The sequence below is a fragment of the Oncorhynchus tshawytscha genome, linkage group LG30, assembly GCF_018296145.1.
Source record: "Oncorhynchus tshawytscha isolate Ot180627B linkage group LG30, Otsh_v2.0, whole genome shotgun sequence".
Classification (NCBI taxonomy): Eukaryota; Metazoa; Chordata; class Actinopteri; order Salmoniformes; family Salmonidae; genus Oncorhynchus; species Oncorhynchus tshawytscha.
Genome location: NC_056458.1, coordinates 5,265,378 through 5,278,258, shown reverse-complemented (window position 1 = coordinate 5,278,258; position 12,881 = coordinate 5,265,378). Strand labels below are relative to the sequence as shown.

The window sequence follows — 12,881 nt, the reverse complement described above, 5'->3', positions numbered from 1 at the left end:
TAATATAGAAGTGTTTATAAACATATTTTTTTCTTATTTTACAATAAAAGTGACTCCAAAATGACACATGACATTATTTACCATGAATTTATTTTGGGCACAAAATAATCTGAAACACAAATCAAAACAAACAGCAAATGCATCCATTCACAAGCTTTATGTAGTTATTGCGTGCTATGAATATGGGATCAAATACTAAACTTTTTACTACTTTAATATACATAAGTGAATTTGTCCAAATACTTTTGGTCCCATTTGGTAAAATGGGGAGGCTATGTACAAAAGGAGTTGTCATTTCTAAATCGTTCACCCGATAAAGATGAAGATACCCTCATAAAATCTGACAGTCTGCGCTTTAACCTCATAGTCATTGTATCATTTCAAAACAGCAACAACAAAAAATTTCACTGTCCCAATACTTTTTGGAGCTCACTGTATATGATATTTATGTAGCTTATGTATATGTCTGGGATATAAATGTATGTCTAGGTACAGAAGGTAGTAGGAAAGAAAAAAAAATGGATGATTCTGTTTGAGCACAATCATTGCATCATGAAACTAGCACTGTGAAATTGAACCCTGGCCCATAATGAACTGTTTTTCTAATATTGACCTGGTGGAAACAGCAAGGAGTGCAATACTCCAGCCTGAGTTTTCCTGAAGTATTCTCAAGTAATGAAGTTTCACTTGCAAGGCTTTATTTTGCAGGGGTTTACTTTGTGTTATTGTTTTATTAATGTTCGACGTTGACAACGAAAGAGACTGAATACTGTATAGATAACAAAGCGCCAACGTTGTGTCCTCTTTTTCTCCTCAGTCTCAGAACTCGGATGACATCTTGGTGGCTTCTGCTGAGTGTCCCAGTGATGACGAGGACCTGGAGGAGTGTGAGCCTGGAACAGGTGAGTCTGTCTGTCAGCCCTGGCCTGGGGTTCAGTGTCATACCAAGGCCCTAGGAGGGAATAGGACCTCCTAGGATCACCTACTGTCTTCCTACACTAGGGACCAATAGGCTAGTTTTAATGAGCTCATGGATAAAACCAAATGTAGCCTTGGTCTAGCCCTATCGCTACTTTCAAAGTTGTAATTTTGTCTGTTCTCATCGCTCGTCTTTTCCTCGGCTACTACCTCTGCTTTGAACTCGCTGTTAGGGGGGATTTCACTACTGCCACTAGCTAGCAAGATCTTATCTCAAGATGAGAAGATCTCATGCTATCCTTGTGCACTCCCATAAACAAAATAAGAAACAAACGGGGGGGATAGCTGAGGCCGTCATTTAGGTCTACATTTGGTTGTCGGAGGCAGTGTTCATCATATCAAGCTCATAGAAGGTTCTGGTGTTTGTGGATGACTGATCTTCCTATTCCTACAGCTATCACTGCTTCTGCTCCATATTTCACTACTGCCTGCCTGGCCCTGGCCAGTGTGAGCTGTCAAAGACAAGCTGCAAAGACACAAATGTCCTGGCAGAGTCTGAAAGGCCATTATGGTGAAGGTCAGGAGTAGGGTTGGACAGATCTGTGGCACACCTGGCTCTGAAACAGACAGAGGCACATTTCCTCTTCTACGTTCTAGTCTTTCGCTTGCCAAATCGCGCAAAATGCAGCAGGGCTTCATTGTAGTCACATTCATTACTAGGGTTACTCATGAAATGTATTACATGAACAGTTGAAGTCGGAAGTTTACATGCACTTAGGTTGGAGTCATTACAACTCGTTTTTCAACCACTCCACACATTTCTTGTTAACAAACTATCGTTTTGGCAAGTCGGTTAGGACATCTACTTTGTGCATGACACAAGTCATTTTTCCAACAGTTGTTTACAGACAGGTTATTTCACTTATAAGTCACTCTATCACAATTCCAGTGGGTCAGAAGTTTACATACACTAAGTTGACTGTACCTTTAAACAGCTTTGAAAATTCCAGAAAATGATGTCATGCTTTAGGCTTTAGGCTGATTGACATCATTTGAGTCAATTGGAGGTGTACCTGTGGATGTATTTCAAGGCCTACCTTCAAACTCAGTGTCTCTTTGCTTGACATCATGGGAAATTCAAAAGAAATCAGCCAAGACCTCAGAAACAAATTGGAGACCTCCACAAGTCTGGTTCATCCTTGGGAGACATTTCCAAATGCCTGAAGGTACCACGTTCATCTGTACGGAAGTATAAACACCATGGGACCACGCAGCCGTCATACCGCTCAGGAAGGAGACGCGTTCTGTCTCCTAGAGATGAATGTACTTTGGTGTGAAAAGTGCAAATCAATCCCAGAACAACAGCAAAGGACCTTGTGAAAATGCTGGAGGAAACAGGTACAAAAGTATCTATATCCACAGTAAAACAAGTCCTATATTGACATAACCTGAAAGGCCGCTCCAAAACCGCCATATAAAGCCAGACTACGGTTTGCAACTGCACAGGGGACAATGATCGTCCACTGGTCTGATGAAACAAAAATATAACTTTTTGGCCATAATGACCATCATTATGTTTGGAGGAAAAAGGGGGATGCTTGCAAGCCGAAGAGCACCATCACAACCGTGAAGAATGGGGGTGGCAGCATCATGTTGTGGGGGTGCTTTGCTGCAGGAGGGACTGGTGCACTTCACAAAATAGATGGCATCATGAAGCAGGAAAATTATGTGGATGTATTGAAGCAACATCTCAAGACATCAGTCATAAAATAATGTATATGTTGAAAGATAATGATAACATAATTCCACTCTGAAACCTTATAATTGTATGAAATTGATTAGAATCATAAAATTATAATGTTATGATGTGTGTAGTTTTAGTCAGAATTAGATTAAACAATGTATCTGTATAGTGGAAAATCACAGACTGTCTGAGCAAGGCGTAGCTTAGGATTTGAACTTGTATGTGTGTGCCTGTAACGGCCGTTGGCGGTGGAAGAAGGTGAGGACCAATGCGCAGCATGGTAAGTGTCCATATTTTTAATAAAGTAATAGAACAAAAACAACAAAGTGAACGAACGAAACTGAAACAGTTATGTCTGGTGCAGATACAAACACTCAACAGAAAACAATCACCCACGAAACACAGGTGGGAAAAGGCTGCCTAAGTATGATTCTCAATCAGAGACAACTAACGACACCTGCCTCTTGATTGAGGACCATACCATACCATACCAGCCCAAACACAAAATAGAAAAACTAACATATACAACTCACCCCCTGACCATACTAAATCAAAGACATAACAAAAGAACTAAGGTCAGAACGTGACAGTATTTCCCCCAAAGGTGCGGACTCTGGCCGCAAAACCTGAACCTATAGGGGAGGGTCTGGGTGGGTGTCTGTCCGCGGTGGCGGCTCTGGCGCGGGACGTGGACCCCTCTCCATCATAGTCTTTACCCGCTTCTTAACCCGCCTCTGTGGCGACATTCGAGCGGCAACCCTCGCCGCTGACCTCGGACTGGGGACCCTAGCAACGGGTCCCGAATGGACGGGAGATTCCGGCAGCACCGGACAGGCGAGAGACTCAAGCAGCGCCGGAGTGAAGGGCGACTCCGGCAGCACCGGACCGGCGGGAGACTCTGGCAGCTCCGACGTGAAGGGCGACTCCGACAGCTCCTGGCTGACGGGCGGCTCTGGCAGCTCAGGACAGACGGGCGGCTCTGGCAGCTCAGGACAGACGGGCGGCTCTGGCAGCTCAGGACAGACGGGCGGCTCTGGCAGCTCAAGATATTTTTGGGGCTGCCTCTCGTCCCAGCCGCGCTGCCGTGCTGCCTCCTCATATCGCCGCCTCTCAGCTTTCGCTGCCTCCAGTTCTGCCTTGGGGCAGCGATATTCCCCAGCCTGTGCCCAGGGTCGTTCTCCGTCCAGAATCTCCTCCCATGTCCATGAGTCCTGAGATTTCTGCTGCTGCCCGATACCACGCTGCTTGGTCCTTTGGTGGTGGGTGATTCTGTAACGGCCGTTGGCGGTGGAAGAAGGTGAGGACCAATGCGCAGCGTGGTAAGTGTCCATATTTTTTATAAAGTAATAGAACACTGAACAAAAACAACAAAGTGAACAAACTAAACCAAAACAGTTATGTCTGGTGCAGATACAAACACTCAACAGAAAACAATCACCCACGAAACACAGGTGGGAAAAGGCTGCCTAAGTATGATTCTCAATCAGAGACAACTAACGACACCTGCCTCTGATTGAGGACCATACCAGGCCAAACACAAAACACAACATAGAAAAACGAACATAGACAACCCACCCAACCTGACCATACTAAAACAAAGACATAACAAAATAAGTAAGGTCAGAACGTGACAGTGCCGAAGAAATGGCATAGGGAGTACTTTTCAAGGTTACCCTAATCTCAGGGGAATGGAGTTGTCGGCTGGGTAGTGATACACAGTGGTGAGAACTATGGAGAAGGATAAAACTCACCTACTGTTTGTGTGGAAGTATGTGCGCAGCTATAAAATTGATTTCTTTGTATAATGGACTTTAGAACGTTCTCTGAATAAACGGTACTAATCTTTTGCATAAGCTGAGTCTTTGCCTAATTATTATTACACCCATAGTCTTTCAAACCTCTGGGATTGGTCAAAGCTATTGATTGATAGTTATTATCATTGGGATTGAAAATTCTCATGACAATCAGTTAAAGCTTGATTGCAAATGGGTCTTCCAAATGGACAATGACCCAAAGCATACTTCCAAAGTTGTGTCAAAATGGCTTAAGGACTACAAAGTCAAGGTATTGAAGTGGCCATCACAAAGCCCTGACCTCATTCCTGTAGATAATTTGTAGGCAGAGCTGAAAATTGTGTGCGAGCAAGGAGGCTACCCAAAACGTTTGACCCAAGTTAAACAATTTAAAGGCAATGCTACCAAATACTAATTGAGTGTATGTAAACTTATGACCCACTGGGAATGTGATAAAAGAAATAAAATCTGAAATAAATCATTCTCTCTACTATTATTCTGGCATTTCACATTCTTTAAAATAAAGTGGTGATCCTAACTGACCTAAGACAGGGAATTTTTACTCTGATTAAATGTCCGGAAATGTATTTGGCTAAGGTGTATGCAAACTTCCGACTTCAACTGTACGAAACAAGAGGCTGCTGAAGGGAGGACGGCTCATAATAATGGCTGGAACAGAGCAAATGAAATGGCATCAAACACCTGGAAAACCATGTGTTTGATGTATTTGATACCATTCCAGGAATTCCGCTCCAGCCATTACCACGAGCCTGTCATCCCCAATTAAGGTGCCACAAACCTCCTGTGATGTACGAAGGGGTCGTATTTTCTTACTCGCCTGTGTGATAAAAGGCTTGTTTTCATGCAAATGTTTCAAGAGTTTCAAAAGCGACATTAGATCATGATAGACGATTGGCCTTTACTTGTCGCTAGTTTGCCCTATAAGATGTCACAATTTATCCAGACAAATGGTCATTGTCATGAGCCTTCTTTCTCCACCTATCCTCTTGCCCCTCCCTGACACTCCCTTTTATCAATGACACTGTCAGTAGAGGTGAATCGGGCCCTTGTCTTGTTTTCGTTGTCTTCCTAACCTTGATATTTGTCTCAATCTTTTGGGGGTCATTTTGTTGAGGTGGCTTGAGGAGGTGTGGTTATGTTCCTATCAACATCAAGGATGTTCAACCTCAGTAAACTAGCAAATATTGTTACTGGCATGCACACATCCATCTGCAACTGCAAATCAAATTATCAAGGATGAATATCAATGTTATGCAGCTGTTTTTGAATTTCTTTTTCTCTTCATGCAAAAATCATGTGGCAATATGTTGATGTACGTAAGTGACCTTATCCCATGGTTTGCTGTCTTTTTTTATTTTTATTAAGAGATGTCCAGAAATGTGATCTTGTAAGCAAATCCATATTATAGATAATACTGTATACTTAAATATCTTCCATATTAATTATCTTGCCCCTAGATGGCGTAATATTACATGATTTGGAACATTGTAGCTATATAATGAGCACATTGTGTTTGTAATGTAATGAGCACAATTGTTCATTATTCGTGTCTGGGGTCTCCTAATGCTCCTCTAATGTGTGTCTCCTGCCCTCTCTTTTTCTTTTCTAGGAGGTGAATTAGTGTTGCCTATAATAACAGTGGATTCCCTTGAGCCCCCATCCATCGCCACCCGTTACCCTGCTATCCCCCCTCCTCCCACCTCCCTGTCCCCACTTGAGACCACCAAAGTGTCCCTGATGCTGTCCAACCCTCACCCTCCCTGCCCCCCGGATCAGGAGGACTGCGGTGACCCTGTGGAGGTCTCGGCCTTCGGTTCTGGGGAGATGACGGAATCAGATGATGAGGACTTTTACAAAAACTCCCCTCTGGTCACTGATAGGACAGTCCTGCATCCTCCTCCTCCCCCCGCCGTTGGTGAGGGCGGGGCACAGAAACCCCATAATCCCCGCCCCCTTCCTTATGCTCCCACCACCAACCCTGACCAGCTCCACATCCCTGCGGGCAAAATGAACACCCGTGACCAGGTGCTTCTGCCCCCTGCCCCTCCGTCATCCCGGTATACACCTGGACTAACTTACCCCCCCAATTTCCCCCATGTGCCCACAGCCGACCCTACAGCCCCTGGTGAGAAGGTCATGCACCCCGGCCTGGTGGATAGGATCGGAGAGTCTAGTAGCACCACAGGGATGGTGGTTGGCATTGTGGCAGCTGCTGCCCTCTGCATTCTCATCCTCCTCTACGCCATGTACAAGTACCGCAACCGTGATGAGGGCTCCTACCAGACGGACCAGGGACACAACTTCATCAGCAACCCAGTTTCCGAGGGCAACGGGGCCATGGTCAAGCTAGAGAAGACACCAAGCACAACCACAGCTGCAGTAGCTAAGACAGTAACCAAGGGCAAGAAGAACAAAGACAAAGAGTATTATGTCTAAGAGAGGGATGGATAGAGAAGGAGAGAACGAGAGAGATAGGCTAGAGCAGGGTTTCCCAACTCCAGTCCTCGAATACCCCAGAGAAGCACACCTGATTCAACTTGTCAACTAATCATCAAGCCCTCAATCAGTTGAATCAGGTGAGTTTGTCCGGGGCAGCAACAAAGATGTGTGCTGTTGGGGGTACTCTGGGACTGTTGGGGTACACTGGGATAGAGGAAAATCATGGAAAGGGGGTTCTCACAAAGAATTTCACTTCCACATTATCCTCTAGATAAATATCCAAAGTGTAGGGTGTAATTGTTACATTTGTGGCACACAAAAAAAAGAAAATCCAATTTGCGATCAGTATTTCCACAATTCCTGTTCAATTATGCTTTGAGAATTTGTATCACATACCAAATATTGTATTGGATAACATACCATTTCATACAGGATAAGAAGCATATCCATTTTGCTGTGTTTGTATATAGCACCAATATCTATCAACTGTATGGTTATGGTTCCCAGTGAAAACTCAGTTTAAACCATTGTACTATAGAACCAGGTTTGCATGAATGTCAGTTCATCATGTAATGAAGTCAGCGGTATCAGTGTGTACTGAATGGTCATTATGGTAGATAAGGACAGAGCAACCCAGTAGAGTTTACTAGATTAAACTAAAGCCATACCCATATTTGGAGATTGGGTGACCCACCTTCTCTGCAGACTAGCCGACCCAATTTTGTGTTATCCCACGTAAAACGGCTTTCAACTCTGTCTATCTCTCTGGTTGTCCATGGTGCTATGTTAATGGTCCAATATCATTGAACCATGTTTCCTTTTGGGAAAATACAGGTTTTCAAAGGGAATACACCAGTTCACAGCAGAATTTAGCCAACAAACCCATACCATTGGATGGATGAGATGAGCTGGATTCTCTCATCTCTGTGTGAGAAGAGATCACCAAACCGACAGTGTCATTCATTCCATCCAGGAACAAGTTCCTCAAGCTTAACAAATCTCAAAAAGCAAAACGCTACTGTAGCAAAGACATTGCTCTGTAAACATATTTGTATGTATAGATGTCTTGGGTTTGAAAAAGCATTGCTTCTGTGTTTGTTGGAGTAGACGGGGGGAAACAGACATGAAAAAGATACTACATGTGAGAGATGTTCTGCCCCCACGGTTACCACTGTCAACACTCCAGCCAGATCCCCCTATGAAGGAAGTAGAGACAGTGAATATGAAAGGGAGCTGCAGGACACAGTCACTTTTGAATAACTTTTTCTGGTTGTTCCTGTGGGAGGGGGGGGGACATGTCCAAGCTTGTGTCAAGAGGCTGGCTTTCGCTTTCCTTCTACAAAATTGGCACACAAAAAAAAAACTGGAAAGGCACAAACAGTAGAAAAATCTCTTTGAGAGATAAATACTGTGTTACCTTTGAAAGCAAACCAAACATGTATTCTGGTTTTTCTACCCATGAATAAAAGACTGTTCTGTGAGATGAACTATTGAAGGTTTGTGAATTGTATAGCTACTTCTCAGATACTTGTGTGTTTCTCTTGTTACCATTCCTGCAGTTCCGTTTAAAAAAAAAAAAGTTTCCTTTTAATCCGATACAGATGAAAGGGAGCATTTTGTCTATGATGAGACACCATTGTCTGACTACAGAGACACATTATAAGTATTTTATTTTTTGCAATGTTGAATAACATGACATTTCCATTAAGGACAGGTTAGTGATTGTATGTAAACGTATCAAGAGAAAACACAAAGGATGATGTGCACTCTTTTGATTCATTTCTTCATTTCATGTACATTGAAAAACCTGGCTATCTTTGTCTGTTGTTGCCATTCTCTCTGTTGTATCATGTTTACATTTTCAATTCCTGTAATTTCATCTTGTTTTTTTATGACGTGCCATTTAACATAAACTTCTCAGAGTATATCCCTGTCCTAACTCAATGATATTGTAAAGTGTTCCTGTGAAATTAACCTTAATATGTGTACAGTACATTGACAGAGGGGAAATACAATTGGTTATATACTTCGTATACTCCTGTGTTGTGTGGCTTTTTTATGGGTGCAAAGGCCTCATCAAATGAATGGGTGGCACTTGAACTACTACACACAGCCAGTGGCGTCATTAGGCCGGGGCTTCCGGGGCTTCAACCCTGGATGTTTTTGGTCCAGTCCTGAACCTTTATGGTCCAAAATTGTTATTTAATTTTTTGTTACATTTCAGTGTGATGAGTTTGCATAACCACACATCAATTGCGCTATTCACGATAAAAAAGAAAAAAGAATGGCACTTTTTAATAACAAAAATAAACAATCCAATATACTGCACTAGAAAGAAGCCCCTGGAGTGACGCAGTGCCTGCTGTGATTGGTGGAGATTTCACAAAGCAGTGGACCACTCACATCCCTTGACCCCTCCCCTACAGCACCAGATAGATGTCAATGTCATCACTCAGCAAAATGCCTGTTACTCAGTCAGAGTCTGCATCATCTTTCTTTTGACAGAGAGGCAAAGAAATGCAAGCAGGTTGAGGATGCAGTGAATGGGGTGGAAAGGGCAAAACAGCTAGAAAGGCAAAGTGCATCAGCAGAGTTAGCCACAGGTTTGTGCAGGGTTGGTGGTAGCTAACTAGCTAGTCTCCCTCAGTTGGCTAATGCTGATATGCTAGCGTTAGCGCTCAGCATCCTAAAGCCAGTCACAGTTAATTAACAGTATATTTAGTGAATGGGCAAGCTTGGGATGTTTGATATAAGTCATGATATTAGGAAAAGTGTTTATTTCCAGTGAGCGTATTTAAATGGGTTTAGTTTCTGTAGCTAGCTTGGCTGGCTAGTTTGGTAGCTACTGGCTGGCTAGCTAGCTGAGACCGAAGAGATGAGACATTTTTTCTACCTGAAGCACACTTCTGACAGTGACACAGTGCCCCCCTGTGGACTGAAGCTGAAATTTAATACAACATTATATTTAACCCTGTTTAAAATGAGCAATGTTGAGGTGGTAGAACTGGCTAAATGAAATGAGTCGTAGAGGTCTTATAACCTATTCCATTCGACAGTTAAACATGCTTGGCTCATGTTGGATATTTCCATATAGGCCATGTAACTATTTGTAAAGAACCTGCCCATCATTAAATTGGTGAAATTATTTAATTGAACTTTTATTTTTATTACCCTTTTTGTTCACCTAGGAAACTACTTTTTCTATTGTTGTTGCATTGTCGAGAGGTTAACCTGCAAGTAAGAATTTCCTTGCATTGTGTACTTCATGTATATCATGTGTGGGGGAGGGCAGCCAGAAAGAGAGGGAAAAAGATGGCCAGCTTGAAGGTGAACAAAACATTGTCAATACATAGGCCCTTAATCTATGTGTTCACAAATGTTATGTAATCTAAAAAACTCACATTGGCTGGTAGAACTGATTGAATTAAATGAATCATGGGGCCTCCCGGGTGGCGCAGTGGTTAAGGGTGCTGTACTGCAGCGCCAGCTGTGCCACCAGAGACTCGGGGTTTGCGCCCAGACTCTGTCGTAACCGGTCGCGGCCGGGAGGTCCGTGGGGCGACGCACAATTAGCGCCGTCCGGGTTAGGGAGGGCTTGGCCGTTAGGGATGTCCTTGTCTCATCGCGCACCAGTGACTCCTGTGGCGGGCCGGGCGCAGTGCGCACTAACCAAGGTTGCCAGGTGTTTCCTCCGACACATTGGTGCGGCTGGCTTCCGGGTTGGATGCGCACTGTGTTAAGAAGCAGTGCGGCTTGGTTGGGTTGTGTATCAGAGGACGCATGACTTTCAACCCTCGTCTCTCCCGAGCCCGTACGGGAGTTGTAGCGATGAGACAAGATAGTAGCTACCACGGAATTGGGGAGAAAAAGGGGTAAAATTTTAAATAAAAAATTCAATGAATCATAGAGGTCTTATGAATTCTTTCATTCTACAGGTCTGTTTTTGGCTCATGTCACTTTATATTCATATAACCTAGGGGCTATGTACTGTAGCTTCTTATCTGTTATGTTTGGAGTGGTGCTGCGCTGCTATGTGGACACTTGTATTTTTCTTTACAGTTGAGTTCCCTGGTCGTGTCAGTTTTTAAGTGACTTACAAGAGTAATTGCCCCTAAAAACCAACTTCTCATTTAGAAAAGAGACTATGTGGCATCAATATGAGTCAGAAACATTTATTCTACTGTCAAAATTGACTACAAAGTGTAAATAGGATCATTTTGATTATAAAGTTAGTCTTGTACGAAACTCAATTTTTTGAGACTTGTGGTCATAACTGCATCACAATGTAAATGAAGGTTGGGTTTGTTTCAAACCTGCCCACATGCCCACAGCTGGCAGCACACGAGTAATCATAAATTCGGAGTGCAGCTGTACGCTACCCAATCGTAATACATGTGGTAAATATGGGTTGGCTTTGGATATCCCTATGGGGCTAGTTAGGGCCCATCGGTAAATTACACAATGTACATGGGACAATATATTACAATTCCAATAGCTTAAAACCTCAAACCAACGATAAACTGTAGAAATGAATGTACAAATATTGAATGCATTTAATGAGAAAACTTAAAGGTGTCCAACATGAAAATAGTGTCTAATTTGCATTGTGTAATTTATTGTATAGCCCGGAGATAGGCTATCCAAAGTCTAAGTCAGGTCCCACACACCAGCCGACTGAAGCTAATTGGCGAAGTAATTTGGCTAAATCTTCCCAGTGGCTAAAGTATTTAAGTAAAAAATACATTAAAGTACTACTAAAGTAGTTTTTCCTTCACTACATTCCTAAAGAAAATAATGTACTTTTTACTCCATACATTTTCCCTGACACCCAAAAGTACTTGTTACATTTTAAATGCTTAGCAGGACAGAAAATTGTCTAATTCACACACTTATCAAAAGAACGTCCCTGGTCATCCTTAATGCCTCTGATCTGGCAGACTCACAAAACACAAATGCTTTGTTTGTAAATTATGTCTGAGTGTTGGATTGTGTCCCTGGCTATCCATACATTTAAAAACAAGAAAATTGTGCCGTCTGCTTTGCTTAATAAAAGGAATTTTAAATTATTTGTACTTTTACTTTTGATACTTGAGTATATTTTAGCAATGACATTACTTTTGATACTTATATTTAAAATCAAATACTTTTTGACTTTTACTCAAGTAGTATTTTACTGGGTTACTTTTACTTGAGGCCTTTTCTACTTTTACTTAAGTATGAAAATATGGTACTTTTTTCACCACTGACTCTTCTCACCTGTGAACAGACTCATGAAACACCCACATCAAACCATACCCTGAAACCAACTCACATCTGAATTCAGTCATAGCCCCTAGCATTTCTTCATGAACCAAATCTAAAACAAGGCCAAATCAGGAAGTGCAATCACCCTGTAAAACTAACAACATTGCACTTCTACCTTTTAGATGAGCCAAGGGGGAGGACAGATGAGAACAGCAGGCCAGTGGAACAGGCCAGTGGAGCATTTAGAACAGCAGCAGCCAGGGGCAAATGGTAGGGAAGAGGATAATTTAGATGACTCAGACACTGGCCCAAAACGAGTTCAGCTACCCCAGTATCCCCTTGACTGTTTTGGATTGCAAAACTAAAGAGACACTCCAGACAAGACACAGAGACAGCAACAGAAGAGTAGGATATGATGGAGCGAGATACACCGGTCAGACGCAAAGAGAGCAACAAAATAATAGATGATGGAGAGAGACACTAGACAAGACACAGAATGCAGAATGCAGAGGAGGGGTGAGCATGCAGACTGTATCACTTAAAGCTGCTTAATAGATTCAAATCACTGCACTGTGTGTGTGTGCGTGCGCGTCCGTATGTGTGTGTTTGTTTTTTACTATCCTTATGGGGAACAAATGGGGACATTTCACCATTCCCCACAAGGAAAGGGGCTATTTTAGGCTTAGGGGTTAGGTTTAGGGTTAGGGTTACAATTATGGTTC

At 42.7% G+C, this 12,881-nt stretch overlaps 1 protein-coding gene across 1 annotated transcript in view; it reads left to right on the top strand.

Moving 5' to 3' along the window:
• The window catches only part of LOC112228965 (neurexin-2), a 222,495-nt gene extending 213,547 nt beyond the window's left edge, over positions 1–8,948 (top strand). The window contains 2 exon segments of the mRNA XM_042309468.1: positions 818–902; positions 6,086–8,948. Of these exon segments, the coding sequence (XP_042165402.1) occupies positions 818–902; positions 6,086–6,912 (912 nt within the window). The 3' untranslated portion in view covers positions 6,913–8,948.
• Positions 8,949–12,881: the final 3,933 nt, after the last annotated feature.